The 14,692-nt window shown below is 40.6% G+C and overlaps 1 protein-coding gene across 1 annotated transcript; it reads right to left on the bottom strand.

The window, feature by feature from the left end:
* Positions 1 to 91: 91 nt before the first annotated feature.
* Positions 92 to 3,432, bottom strand: b9d1 (B9 protein domain 1). Its single transcript, XM_008416666.3, has 7 exons — positions 3,240 to 3,432; positions 3,010 to 3,078; positions 2,733 to 2,841; positions 2,269 to 2,365; positions 2,075 to 2,137; positions 1,838 to 1,905; positions 92 to 1,712 (listed from the first exon to the last, which is right to left on the bottom strand). Exons 1-7 carry the CDS (start codon positions 3,303 to 3,305, stop codon positions 1,567 to 1,569), a joined length of 618 nt encoding a protein of 205 aa, XP_008414888.1. The 5' UTR covers positions 3,306 to 3,432; the 3' UTR covers positions 92 to 1,566.
* Positions 3,433 to 14,692: the final 11,260 nt, after the last annotated feature.

The following is a 14,692-nucleotide window of genomic DNA, read 5'->3' as shown; positions in this document are numbered from 1 at the left end:
CCGTAGCCTTCATTGTCTTTTCTTGATTTTTGACGATCGAAAAGTAAATCAAAATCAATCGGGTCTTGGTATGGACTAAACGACACCAATGGTTGGATTAGAATTTATTAAGAAAATGCTTAAAAAAGGTGCAACTATACAATACAGGAAATATCTAGAAGTACCAAGCATCAAGCCGTTTGTGTTTCTGGACTGCGTTGCTTGGTTTTAACACCAGTCAGCTGTAGGAGTGTAAAGTGAGAGTTGAGGCAAAAACTGTTGGCACCTCGGATACAAAGCTTGACAATAAATTCACAATAGGATCATCTTGAGAAATGACTGACAAAACTGCAGGTATTACTAAAACTTCAGCTAAAATTAATTTCTGAATTTGTACTGATCAGTTTCTCCAAACCTCTAAGATCTCCTTAGAGGTTTGGAGTATAGATATGACACATATTATTAAGGACTCATTTCATGCACCACCGCACACTGATGAGTAAAACAGAGAATGGCTTTGCTGAAAAGCCCCTTGTCAAGTATGGTGATTTGTGATTTGTGGGCTTGTTCATTGCATCACAAACTGTTTGAAATCACTGGATATCTTTCATGAAAATCCGGTGGCCTCTGCCAGAAAACTTTGTGTGGGGTTTGTATCGTCCAGCAAGATCATAAAGTATCGTCCTATTGACAAAGGAGGGTGCATAAATGCTCCCAAATTGTTTTATAAAATGTTTCTTAAAGGTTTTTGTTAAATGTCAAACGTTTTCACATCAGTTTAGGACCTTTTATATGTTAAATGTAAAACCTCAGTCAATTAAGGGAAGTAAGACATTCATTTAACTTACTTGATACCAGAAGATACTTTTACACCATGACTATTTCAAACCATTACATAGTTGCACATTCTAGGAAATGTGTCCAATGTTAAGCCAAATCTAATTAAACACACTCTGCTCTATGACAAGGGAGTTATTAGTAAATAACAGATCTAATGGCTCAAATTCGTCAGCCAGTGTTTTAAATCTGACAACTAGTATCAAAAATCTGGAAGTATTTAACACTTTTTTAAAAAAATTTTTTATAGATGACAAAATTTTAAACTTTCCTAATTGTGATAACAAGGCATTTAGAATATCCAGTGAATAAATGGACTTAACATTTTCAGTTGTCAAATTTATCTGAATCCTTTCCACACGATGACGCCATGGGTTGCAAGCAAACCTGTCCATGTCTGGAGAAGTAAAACTACATGTTAAGCTGAAAATACAAACGTTCTGCGTCGGGCTTTGAAGTCTTATAACCAATATTCACATTTTGTGTAGACCCAACGTAGCAACGGAGCTCTCCCTTACCATCACGGCCTTCTGCGGCATGGAATGCGAAATCAGCAGAGTCTGAGGAGGCTTTTACCGAGCCCCTCCACTCCACAGGTATCACTCTGTAGGCAACTTTGAGAAGCAATCACAATGCACTGCTCTGGACTCCCCGAGTTTCCAGTGTTTGCAGTCCAATCTGAACTGGCGTTCAGTCACGATGACAACTGATATGTAGCGACTCCAGTTAGCTTTCATGTTACTTCACGTATCATTGCGCATCTCTTGACTGACTGGAAGTGGCGAATTGGACGGTTGACGAGTTCGTCGGTCCAGTGTCGTAGCCCATCCTCTTCATGTCTTTGGTCATTATGTGGAAGGAGACGGTGACGAAGCCCTGAGATCGAACCCTCGTCACTAAAACAGAAAAGAAGATTCAAACGTCGGACGGATACTAATGCTTCCTCTCGTTTTCACTACTCAGCTGAAGCTGTGGAAACTGCAGCTGTTCGGCTCATTAAAGAACGGTAAGCGTGACGGACCTTCTCGGCCTTCCCCATGTGCCACCACTTTGGGGTCGGTGTACTCGGGTCGTCGTCCTAGCAACCAGCTGAGCAGGGGAGGGGAAAAAAGTACTTAAGTTTCAGGAAAAAAAAAAAACTTTGTGATGCTTTCACAAAGTTTATCAAAGTACTCTCCAAAACTATACCCTTTGAACTTTTTCACATTTTGTTAATGCGAGGGCAATAACACCCCCTCCCATCCCCACAACAACTCACCCTGTGAACTTCTGAAGTCTCCATGTGGGCTCGGGAACAAACATCGGGATGGTTCTTATGTGTCTGAAGAAACGGAACTGATTTATCTTTTATTCCAAATTAGCAACTACAAAGTTTATATCTCGGATTCCTTAAATAACATAGGCAACGTTCACCATACTTTAAGCAGCAGTAGGGTAGATGACAGTACTCACTGTCCAGGTGTGAATGGAATGTGCGTTGCTCCATAACCCCTGACCACATCGTTGCCAAAAACGTCCGGTCCGTACACGCTCACCACAAGTTGAGGCCCTGGAACATTTACAGGAAGTTGTACATCTGTAGTAGCTGGTATGTTCCTGTCAGTGCCCTTTTCAGTCCATACGCTACTGGCTACCCACTTCCCCCATTTACACCCTTAGGGCATAGAGGCCCTAAGCATGCTGGAAAATTAGTGGCTTAAAATGTATTTTTACTCTGTGTATGTAATTATGTGGTTTTAACTACACCTTCATAGTTTATTTGGATTTTTGATTCAGTAAGATGACTGTATATTCTCTGTTAAAAATATATATATATATATATATATAATCTGTAATCCAACTGGCCTAATAATTGTGTCTGTAGTGCAGAAATGTTGAGGATGATTTCTAAAAATCAGAAAGTGTGAAAGACTTACATCCAGAAGGATTTGTACTCTTGAATGTTGTCTCCAAAGGGAAGTTCCATATTAACTTGTGAGACTGGGAGCTTTTAGAGGTGATCTGAGTGATGCCTTCCTCCAAACCCTTAAAAGAGAAAACACACACACGCACACAACCCATTTGTTAACACAAGACTTTTACAAACTACTCTGTCCTATTCGATGTGCAGTGTTTTTCTACTGCTTTTTCTAATGAGCAACATTGAAGATATCAGACAAGAAAATGTTTAAAATGTTACAAATGACTACTTACTGTGGTGGGAGCCCAGTCATGGCCGTAGACGTAACAATATTTACAGTATAAATTGTCATAGTCTGGAAACTGGAATAAAAGGGAGGGAAAATAACTTAATTTTAAGAACAGGAAAAACGCTAAGGTGAACGACGGAAAGATAAATACAGTAAAGAATCACCGCTTAAATACACTGGTGATGATAATGCTAATACTAGCTGCTAAGCTAAAGCAATAAAACAACCACTCACGTTCGCTCCCTCTATTTGTCCGTTCACCGTAAGAAGAAACACAGAAGAATTGCTTGTTTTTTCCATCGTGTATTTTAGTTCAGTTTTCTTTAATTAATGTCGAAATTAAACCTGTCGATAACCATAACTCCTGGCGTGCCCTAGCTCGTTGCTAAGGCAACGTTTGTGTTTCCCTACGGCTACTAGGTTGGAGCAAACTGAACGAGCACAACGATTTTTAGTAAAATGATCAAACTATCCACAAGAGGGCGGTGTTGTCCCAAAAATAAATCCAACAAAACTACAATAGTCGTCCCGGGGACAGTTTTAGTTTAAAGACGACATTTCCAACATAAATCAGTAACAGGAAAAAAAGTGCAATGCGGCAATTAAAACTTGAGGATATTATTAATATAGTGGAAAAGGACAAATATAAATATTCTAAAAATTCATGTTTTTTTATAATAAAAGCATGATTGAACAAAACTTGCTAATAGTATTTTCAGTTGCTCATTAGTATGATCCTGTATTTTTCAGCAGTATTTTGAGAGCAGCACAGCTTACGTGAATACCCTTGCTCTTTAGGCTCTGAAAGTTCAGCTCTTTGAATAATTTATAAATATTTTTGCGCAGTACAAGTAGAAGTGTGCAAATCCTCCTTTTTAAACCATCCAACTTTTTTTTTTCATTTGCTTGTCAACCAGCTTGGACATGTGTCATGTCATCCCATATTTAAAATGCAATTTTTTTTATTATTATTATTTTATATATATATATATATATATATATATATATATATATATATATATATATATATATATATATATATATATATATATATATATATATATATATATATTATTGTCACTTGCTCTAATTGGCTTGTGTCCCGACTTGCTCTTGAGGATGCAGTGCCGGCCAGAAATGCCGGAATGGATGTGCATTAACGAATCAAGTCAAGATCACAAGAACACAGCATGAAATACATAGAACTCATTCAAAGCACTTAAACGAACAATTACATTAGCAGGATCAGAATGAGAGAGAAAAAAAAATCCCCAAAGACTCAATATTGCACATCTTACTCCAAGACTTTTATGTATACAGCTAATAAAGCCAGTTAGAGTTGTAAAGCTCATGTTTCATCTCATATGCACTTCTTTCTGAGCTTCATTCTCCACTCTGGTAAGTGGTGGTTCTCATTTAGGTTGCATCCGACCACAGAGACACAAACAACCAGAAGCCTATTATGTGCTCCACCCAAAAACTTCTTGCACAGACTTTGCATAGTTAATGAATGCAAGGTCTGCAAAGCAAATGACGCTGATGTTCTGAGCTTAAAGGATGCAGTTATTGTCAAAAAGTAAAAATAAATGAATAAAAAACTAAAAAATAGGGCTAATTTTGTGCATATGTTTGGCACAAAACTAAACTGGGCAAAAGAGGAAGATGGTTGTCCACATAAAAGTGAAAAACAAAAAAAAAACAGAAGTACAATTCATTTGAAATGTTTAAAACGGTTCCTGCAGAACATACAGGACATTAGAAAGATGACACTAATAGTGACCCTGATAAGCCCCCCGCACTGCCTGTGTTTCCTGTGACACACGGAAAACACAGGTGTTTAAGTGTGTTATGAGTGACACGAAAAGCTTCTCTCTATGTAAACTCCCACAACACTCTGTTGCGCTCGACTGCACTGCGGGTATCGCCGCAACTTTCTGCGCCGCACTGACAGGTGTGCAGTAGGTGCCCTGGTCTAGTTTAATAGTTTAGACCTAATATATACAGCCTTCTTTTCTTTTCTTTTTTCTAAGGCTACAAGGTAAATTACCTTCAGTTGAATTCAATCAAGAAATTAAATCAAGAGGCCTGCTATGTAATCCTAAATTTCAGCAACTTAACAGGTCTCTCTCTAACAGGTCTGTCTTGCAAGTGAGATCTTGGATCTCAATGAGACGACCTGTAATAAATATACGTAACATGAAATAATAATAATAATAATAATAATAATAATAATAATAATAATAATAATAATAATAATAATAATAATAATAATAATAAACAATATGCTGCTCAAATACGTGGTATCGATCGCCCAAATCCTGCGGAAGCTCCTCCTCACATGTCTTTCTTGTATCAAGTTGAACGATTTGATAGATGCTTTTTCCTCGGTAGGGAAAAGGAAGATAACCAAACTCAAAAAGCAGCACAATCCTTAGAGAAAATTTGTTAGAGTTTACAAACAAAACGTCACCTTCCAGCAGGCCAGTAAAGATACAACCAGATCTAAGATAAATTAGTCTAAGTCGAGCGTATTCAAACATCAGAGTATTTTCCATATCATTTGTTGTTTTTCTCGGGTGTGGCCAGTTCAGCTGTTTCACACAGAGCAGTAACCCCCCCCCCCCCCCCCCCACCCCCCCCAGCCCCTCCCGCCCATCCAGTGTGTCTGTGCCGTCGTCCTTTTTTCTCCTGCCTGTCTCCAGCCGACTCAGAGGCCCACCCTGAGCCTCTGACCTTTGCTGCTCTCTTTTCACCCCCCTTCAGGTTCGCCCCCTTTTTCACCCACGCCGTATCAGTTTTGCGCCTCCAGCTCTGTGTGTACCGGCATCGGTTTGCGATGCGTCTTCCCCCGAGGGCACTCGTTTGCCCCCCTCTGACTCCTCCTCTAGTGTCAGTACACATTTGGCATGCTATTATCTTACTCCATGACCTGCAACGCCATCTCCCATCAATTTTTGTGACTTTCCCGGCGCCTCTCTATTGTTTCCTTGCTGAATCTCATTTGAGTCTTCTCTTTCATCCTGAGCGCTTCGATGCCTCATGCGCCCATCGCTTCCTCACCCGTTTAGCCTGTTTGTGTGTCCTCTCATCTTTTCTCTGCTCATCTTTCTTCATTGCCTTCATCTCTCTGACCCTCTGTCCCCCCCTCCCCTCCACTTTTCTCCATCTCTGCAGCAGAAGTTGTTTCAGCCAAACGCCTGATTTAGATTCGTACAGCTTCATGGATAGCGGCCCAATAAAAGTCGCTCTGGTGTCACTTTTGGATAAAGCGGGGATTTGACTTCTTTGGACTTTTTCACTAAGTCAGAGACGTTTTTAAGCCGAAAGCATTGCATTAGAGCAGTGAACATGAAAGCCTACAGTGTTAGCTGGTGTGTCTCACTGGCTGATAGTGATTGCAACTGACATTTTGTTCTCTGCTTTCAGTGATTTAATCCAGGATGTATTCTGTGAAGAAGCTCTCAAAAGTGGCATCAAACTGTCACGAAATCTTCGAATCTTGAAATCTTTTACAGTTTGGTCATTTTATGCTACAGTAGCTCTTTAAATGAACTGAAACAACTTTATTTTCCGACTTAGGGAGAAATGGAGTGAGCTTGAGTGAGATGAGAGTTTACAGTTCATTTTGTTAAATCTTCATAAGGTTTGCATAATCAATCCTTGCTATAAGATTTGGCTAACCTAAGGACAAGGAGCCCATAAATTTGTGTTCCAGATGTATTTTTCGCGTTCCAATTATCTTTTAAATATTGACATAAAAATGCTATGATATTAGCATAAAAAAAATCTAAACTGTTCATTTTAGTCCTCACCACACTACAAAAATTCTAAATTTTTTCCCACATTTGAAGCCACTCACCACTGATATTCCTCATTAAAATCTCCTTAATATTTCATTTCTTTTTTTTTTCTTTTCTCATCTGATAATTCCAGTTGTTTTTGAAGTTTGCTCACTTAAAAACAAAAACACAGTCTGATCAAATGGTTAATAAAAAATGTATTTCACTGAGTGAAATAAGTATTTAAGTAAGCTTAGAGTTGTCTTTGATTCATAATAACTGGAACATTGATCAGTTTTATATATATATATATATATATATATATATATATATATATGCACAAAGTATGTTTGTAGTTACTTTTCAGTTGTCCCACCCAATTATGTTCACGTTTTTGACCATCTGACCAAATTTTTCACACTTAGGCTACATTAAATTGCTTAAGAATGACCTGGAACAACATAATCTCAAGTCCAACCTGGAAGACGCCAGAACATGAGCGACTGCCATTAAAATGGACTGGCGAAAGCAGCGGCCGCTCATAAACTGACATCTTTAAGCTCAACAGAAACTTGACCTGCCCAGATGAAAAAGCCAAACATTCATACTGATGACAGGATATTAGATGAACCTCTAAGTACTGCTCCTGAGTTAGCTCACGTATTCTGAGTCATACCTGTGCTTCAACCTGCTTTTACAAACCCAGAAAACATGATCGCTTAAGTGGGCTCACGCATTAACTTGCAAATGTGATCTTTGCCTTTGTGGCATTTGAAGTTGTTCTTTTGCTCGAAAGGCCCACCGCATTTCAAATCGGTCCTCGGCGATATCATGCAGTTTCCAGCGTGGCACTTCGATCTGACATTCACACAAACCAATTTGCTCACGAACGACATCCGTACCGTCTCCTCCTCCTTTGTGGCGGAGGACGACAGCGTAATAATCGAGGTTCTGCAGGACAACTTTTGTACTTTTATGGCCGTTGGGTAAAATTTTAAACGGCATGAGCAGGTGGCGAAAATAATAACCAGATTTGCTGCACGAGAGGCAGAAAGTTAAGAGATGGGTAGGGTGAATGTGTGCAGAGCAGATCCGTGGGATTCTGCGTCGTCGCCTTGTGACTTTCAAAGTCGACCACCAAAGTCGAGACACCTGCAGCTGTTTTTTGAGAAAACAGAAATCCTAGCTGTTTGTCGCCGTCCTTCAAAACCCAAATTAACGAGTTCGCTCCTGTTGCTTCTTCCATCTGTTTCAGGTTAAACTGTCGATGCAACTTTGTTGTCTGAGTCTTTTTTTTTCTTCTTCTAATTCTTTTTCATCGCCTTACCTGGAATGCGCGGCATCCAGCATTTGTGACTTTTGCAGTTTTCCTGTGTCTTGTCAGTGCATGGGTTGACTGGAGCAAGGGTGCATATGTGTGTGTGTGTGTGGTCCATCTTTGGCCCAGTTTGTCTTGTTTTCCCTCTGGGACAGGCACCAAAACTCCACGTCGTATTTTTAAACTACTCCCCCACTCTCCTGCAGCCCTCACTGTCTTTGCCACGCTCCAAATCCAAATGTTTCCGGTTCAGACTTGGGAGTCTCTCAAGGACGTATCTGTCCATAATCTGACCTTTTTCTTTTTCCCCAGATCCTGGATAATGTCATAAAAACTTCAATAGCTGTGACCGGGTTCACTTCTCAGCACTGTTATGGTGTAGAAATGCATTTATTTGACACTACACATTCTTTTTGGGTGTGATGTTGAGTCCTGGGATAAATATTACATCCTTAGCTAAAAATCAGCAGATTCACTCAGGTCACTTTTGGTTTATGCGTGTACGCAGCACGGTTAAAATGTCAGCTTACATTTAACGGCTACGACGTGTTAAATGTAAGCTGACATTTAACATGTTTCACTGGAAACAACAGCAAATGCAAGAATGATTGTCATTTGGAACTGCTGAAAACTTTCATCCACCAGTTTTATCTGAAATGCATCATTTCCCAGAAAGTGACGCTGACATGCAACCACCATGTCTCCGTCAGCAGGATGTGCCTGGAAAACGTCAAAATGTTTTGGTTGATCTTTGACCGAAGAGTTAAAGTGATCAATACAGCCAAGTTTCAAGAACCTTTTCATTTTTTTTTCCTCATTTCTGCACTCAGGCAGCCCTCATCACATCTTTGCTTTACTTTGTCAGTTCACTGAACATTACTGGATCTGTTTAAACCTTGTCCTCCAAGCTATCACAGGACTCTTTAGTCCTGACTCCTTTCCCAAATCTCACCTTGTATGGTCCTCCTTAGCTTGTTTGTGCAAGGGTTTTACATCTGAGGCTCACGTAGACAGAGAATTGGACGAGAGTCGGGACCCGAATGGGACCGTCTGAAATGAGTTTCCTGTACGGGTTACATGCAACGTCAATCCATATAAAACATGGGAGCCATACTTGTCTTGTCTTTCAATACAAATTTGAGACATAAGTAAGGCCCAAAGAAGGCGACCAACTGGTTTTGCTGAAAAATTGGGTTCCGTGCACGAAGGCCGTCGTGAACACTGGTCCACTTATTACCCGTTTCTACATAAACAATTTTTTTGGGTACTCTGTGCATTTCAATCACAGTCTCTCTGGCACTGCCCTCCTGCCCCGCATCAACCAAAACTCAGTCAATTATTGAAGGTGCAGGGCTGGTGAGAGAGAGGTCCCCCATAAAGAAGCATTAGCCTTGTCCTCGATTTTTCAGAGCCGGTTTTGCCTGCAGGCTGACACCGAATGTTGTAACCTCTACTGTCCTTCACAGAGTAAAAAGACAACCAGAGATGAAAGCAGGGAAGGGAGAGAGCAAGGTGACACGAGAGTAAAAAATACGGGGACAACTTTGAAAAAGCTACCGGCTGAAAGGGACAGATGCATGCTAGCTTTATGACGAAGCATACATAGAGGATGGAATAAAAACAATAAAACAGTTAAATAGGAAAACTGGAATTGGAGTCATTCGTTACGTTCAGCCTGGTTTACAGATCTCCCAGTGGGGGAAGTGAAAAGTCATGGTGCTTTTCGCTCTTAACAGGCAGAGCGTCAAAAGGTTTGTACAAAAACAGTTTTCAGTACAACCACTCGTAAACTCTCTTCTGCGATTTGTTGACCGGCTCGGCTTCTCGTTCGTTTCAGTGTTATTCTGTGCATCTATCATGCTTTCAGTGCTCCGTGATGCGCTATTGATTTCTTGTAATGTGGATTACTGGAATTAGGCTCATCCCTTTTATTTGTTGTTCTCAGAGCTGGCTGCATGAAAAGCGTTGGCTGACTGCCCGCAAGATGAAATAAAGTGGATGCCGGGGATTTCAGAGCAGTCGCAAAAATCATGTTGGTCACCTTTCATTATTCTTACTCTTTAATGCCGGGTCCCGTCCACAGGAAATCTGAACCTCGGAATTTGCTGCAATCTTGCATTTTGATTTTATTGTTAAATGCTTTTATTATTTACATGAATCATCAAAGCAACATTCAGGTTTTGCATGTTTTGTTTGTTTTTTTAATTAATGTAGTCGATGTCACACAAACTTCTTAGGGGCAACCGGATGATGTTCGACCGGAGAAATCAAGCTCAATGTCCCCGAGAACCCACTACGCTTTCACTCCGTGTGGCTCTCTTTCACGAAGGGGAGGCTTGGACTCAATTATCATTTCTGCTTCTTCAATCATACTACGACGCCTGTTTGTGATGAAGCTTTCGACGAGACTTTCTGTAAGACTGACGCCCAAGTCTTTATCTGGCCCAAATGACTTCAGCACTCTAATGAAGTGGCATCTCTGCTGGGCTCTTGTCACAAATGTGGTGGTGTTCTCTTTCCGGCTGAGATCGTCTGAGATCGTCTGAGATCCACAGACCAAGAAACCTACGGCCACCTGTTCTCTCCAGAATGGTCCCTTTAATAGTTAGTGGCTGTACGGAGTGGAGCCCACCTTTGAAAGTCCAGTATAAACTCTTCTTGCCATATTTAGTTTCATTAGTATTGCTGAAAATGTCTTGCTGTATATGTACACTGCTTTTGTTTTTTGTTTTTTCCTTGCTTGGAGTTTTCTCTTTTCTCCTTCCCTTGTCCGGTGCCTGGTCACATTCCCTCAGCCAGTTTGTTTCCTTCCCCAGCTGTTCTCCGTCTCCTGGTTTTTCTCCGCCTGCCCTCGGCCTCAGCTGTTTCCTTTTTTGCCTCTGATTAGTTTGTCTGGTTCCGTTGTCTGCAGGATCCTCTGTTGCAGCGTCTCTTCACTTCTTTGTTCCATCTCGTGCATTACTCCAGGACAGTTTTACATCTTCACTGTAGTTTTGCTCTTTGCACTTGGCTCCTTTAAATCACAAACGTGACGAGTTCAAAGTTAAACTTAAGCTTTCCATCCAATTCCTACATTCCTGAAACCAATCTTTGAATTTAAATACATGAATGATATTTATGAAGCCAATACATACAGTTGAATATATTCTAAATCTCTCATAACTGGACCAAAAGGTAAACTTGAACATCAAAAGCTTTTTTTTTTCTTTCTGGGCTGTGACATATTAGTCGTTTTCCTTCTAAATACCTTCCTGAATAGGACCAGATGTTTGGAAATTTAAAAAAATTATGTTGGCATGAATGGAAATGATATTAATCAGTGAAAGAGATTCGAGGCGCTGCAATAGTAGCGTATATTTTAATATAACTATACACGGTTCTCTGTGTGTTTTATGTGTTTGAATCAGAAAGAGGAGGGGGGAAAAAAAACCCATCCGGGATGGATGTTTAAAAATGTGACATAAATCTCGAGAAATTTCTTAGCTGAATTAAAATGCACACACATACGTTTCACTCTTTACTTACCAGCTAAATCCATCTCTCCGTCAGCCATCTATCACGCTCCTTCCTGACTCTTGGTGATATTTCCTCAGACTGACACGTTTGATCTCTGACGTCACTTATTGCAAAGATCAATCCGGCAGGGCTTTGGTAAGATCTGATACGGAGAGGCAGAAATACTCAGACGTAACTCTTTCAATAAAGTCAAAAGACTTTTTGGACATGGAAACATACTTATCCTCCTGCTTTTCCTTCACCACACGCCTCTGTGTTAACCCTCATCTGGCAAATTTGCCTTTCGCTATTCGACCGATTTATGTCTGCGTTTTTGTAGAGTGATTCCACAAGGCACACAAAAGCAGATCATGCCCATCAAACTGGCAAGTGTCTGCCGTTTCTCTTTGCTTACAGATATTAACTGTGTCCTCCATAAAACTTTAATCAATAGGGTAGAGGGCTCTCCTGGAGTTCCCATCAATGCAATTGTGTCCATGCATGCATCGACAAATGAGTAAAAGAACGGAGGTCAAGAGCAAATGTCATTAGTTTATAGCAGGAGTCAGAGGAACGAAGGTGCCATTGATCATAGATGCTATGCATGCATATCTGGATGTGTGTAGAGGGGAAACAAAAAAAACAACCAAAGAGGGAGGAAGGGGCACACCATCATCATCAAGACGACTTCTCCATTAGCTTGAGTGCTTCTTTGACAACATAATGGCCGTCACCCGGACAACAGGGTCACCATCGTTGCGAACGCACACCGCAACTGCTGTTGTCAATCAAGAAAATTTACTGCCGAAGTCCTGCAGTGCAAACCCGAGCGGGGCGACGCCATGACATATGAGAGTGTTGGTTTTTTTTTTACCGAATCAATAACGAGCAAAGCGAGGGCAGGAAACGAAAGCAAGCAAGCACTCGAACATGCGGTCGGACGAGATTCACTGGAGGGAAATAGCCACGATAAAACCGAGAGAAACGGTGGAAGTGGAGGAGGCGTCCCGTGGGAGTTATTTACAAGGAAGCGCGGTTACAGTGAAACCCTTACAGGCCTACTCTCCCAAAAGGCATCTTAGAGGAAAACTTATCTTAAAACTTAAGTTATCCAAGTGCTTTGGATAGCCGACATGTGCAACTTTCCTTTACTCTGCCATAAACCTGCTCACTACTAATGGAAAAGGGAGAAAAAGGGAGTGAGATCTCAACAAAGAAAACTTTTATGTGTATTGACCCTAAGAAAGTACATTCTTAAATGGGATAAAAGCACAATAATAATAAAATGAAACGTAAACATCTGGGAAAATATTCCAAGATTGCATGATTCCAAGATTGCTCGATCATATGTTAGTGTCATGTGAGTTTGAGTGATTTTGAGTGGCCGTTCTTACATTTTTAGCCAGTGGTCATCCGTGTTTCTTGCAACAAAAATATTTACCAACAAAAGAAAGATCTAGATACCATTTTTAGTCAGTTGTGTTGTGCGTATGCTCTTTCTAGTAAAGGCTGCATTTCAGTCCATACTGATGAGCTGATATCATAAAACTAAGAAGAAAACAAAAAACACTGGATAACATTTTTCTTTGTTTCGTAGATGTATTTGTTGACAAATTAGCCTCGTTTTCCTAAGCCAACAAGCCAAGAGACGTAAAGCTGAGTGTGTTTCCGTCTTGAAGGGTATCAGTGCAGCAGGCAGCGTCCCACTGGTGATAAAATCTATATTTCAAGAGCTGCAGAGCTTCTGTAGAGTTCTGCCTGCTGCTTTGAAGACCAAGATGGGGGGAGGAGAGGTGGGGAAACTAGAAAGGGCGAGCATGGTGGTGTTGGAGAGTGAAAGAGCTGATGTCAGAAATAGAGGCCAACGACTGCAGGAAGAGAGATGGACTGCTGAAACGCTACAACGAACAGAGCAGGAAGGGAAAAACGGTAGAAAACTGAACTAATCAGCATGCAGGAAGTTATGGCAAAACAACAATCCCAGATTCAATGTTTTAAAAAAACCCAAACAAAATCACACTCCAAACGATGGCTGGTCTCGGACAGTGCTGTCCAGCGAATTAATTCATTAATTAACAGACATTGCCATTTTACTGAAAGCCCTCCTCCGCTCACTTGGCACTGCATTACCTCAACAATGTTGCCCAACATTTGTACCTTCTGTCTGCTCTGTCTTAGCGTCTCATTCATTGGGCAAGTCGCCCTATTAATAATATGCTTGAGTGAGCCAACCAGTAAAGCAATTTCCCCTCATGGCGTCAGGATCAGATGTAAGGAATATAAAGTAAACACTCTCTTGGCCAAAGTATCGGTATCGGTGATGGACAGTCTGGAAAACCATGTTGACTCTACCTGATCCTTATTGCAGTCGTGGACTTATAACATTGTTAGACTAATATAAGCATTCAAGTCACTTGAGGGACTTTCTTCTTTTGTCTTTTCAGCCTGAACTTAAGAAACAATGACGGACCAATGCCATCTTTGTACTTTGCAACATGTCATTTCTTGAACTGCCAAATTTCCATCTTATCAAAGGCTTGTTTTGGTCCCCGGGTACGAGTACTTTAGACCAAATACTACAAATGATGCACTTGAAATGCAGGTTAGCTAAAGGTTAGCTATTGATCCTTTGCATCTATGTCACTTAATAATCGCGAGGCGATTTGACGGACTTTGGAAGTGACGGACAGGAGTGTTAAACAGAAAGATGGCGATTATTTTCCTAAGTTATTTTTGCTAATATGGCTTCTACCTGTTCATGTTAAGTACACCTAATTGGGGCTCAAAGACGGGTATTTACAGGAGTTGGAAATAGCTAAGAAACCGATCCATAACTCATCCCTCCTGACATGTTTAATTTGAACAAATCACCAACTTTGTCTTAATTCATGCCACATGATTTATACCATTATGTCTAATGCAGAATTCTCTCTAACACTGGAGAATACTTAAAAGCACACAAAAGTCTAGGTGTTTATCAGTTGTTTCTTTTGTAAGAGGCTCCAGGATGGGGCGTCTTCTCTCCGGTTACTAATGATTAGACGGAAACCTTCTCCATAATGTATCTTGTATTTTACTAATTGTGTAGTATATGG

The sequence above is a fragment of the Poecilia reticulata genome, chromosome 8 (genome assembly GCF_904066995.2).
Source record: "Poecilia reticulata chromosome 8, P_reticulata-male-v2, whole genome shotgun sequence".
Taxonomy (NCBI): Eukaryota; Metazoa; Chordata; class Actinopteri; order Cyprinodontiformes; family Poeciliidae; genus Poecilia; species Poecilia reticulata.
Note: the sequence above shows the minus strand (reverse complement) of the source record. Positions and strands in the feature narration are given on the sequence as shown.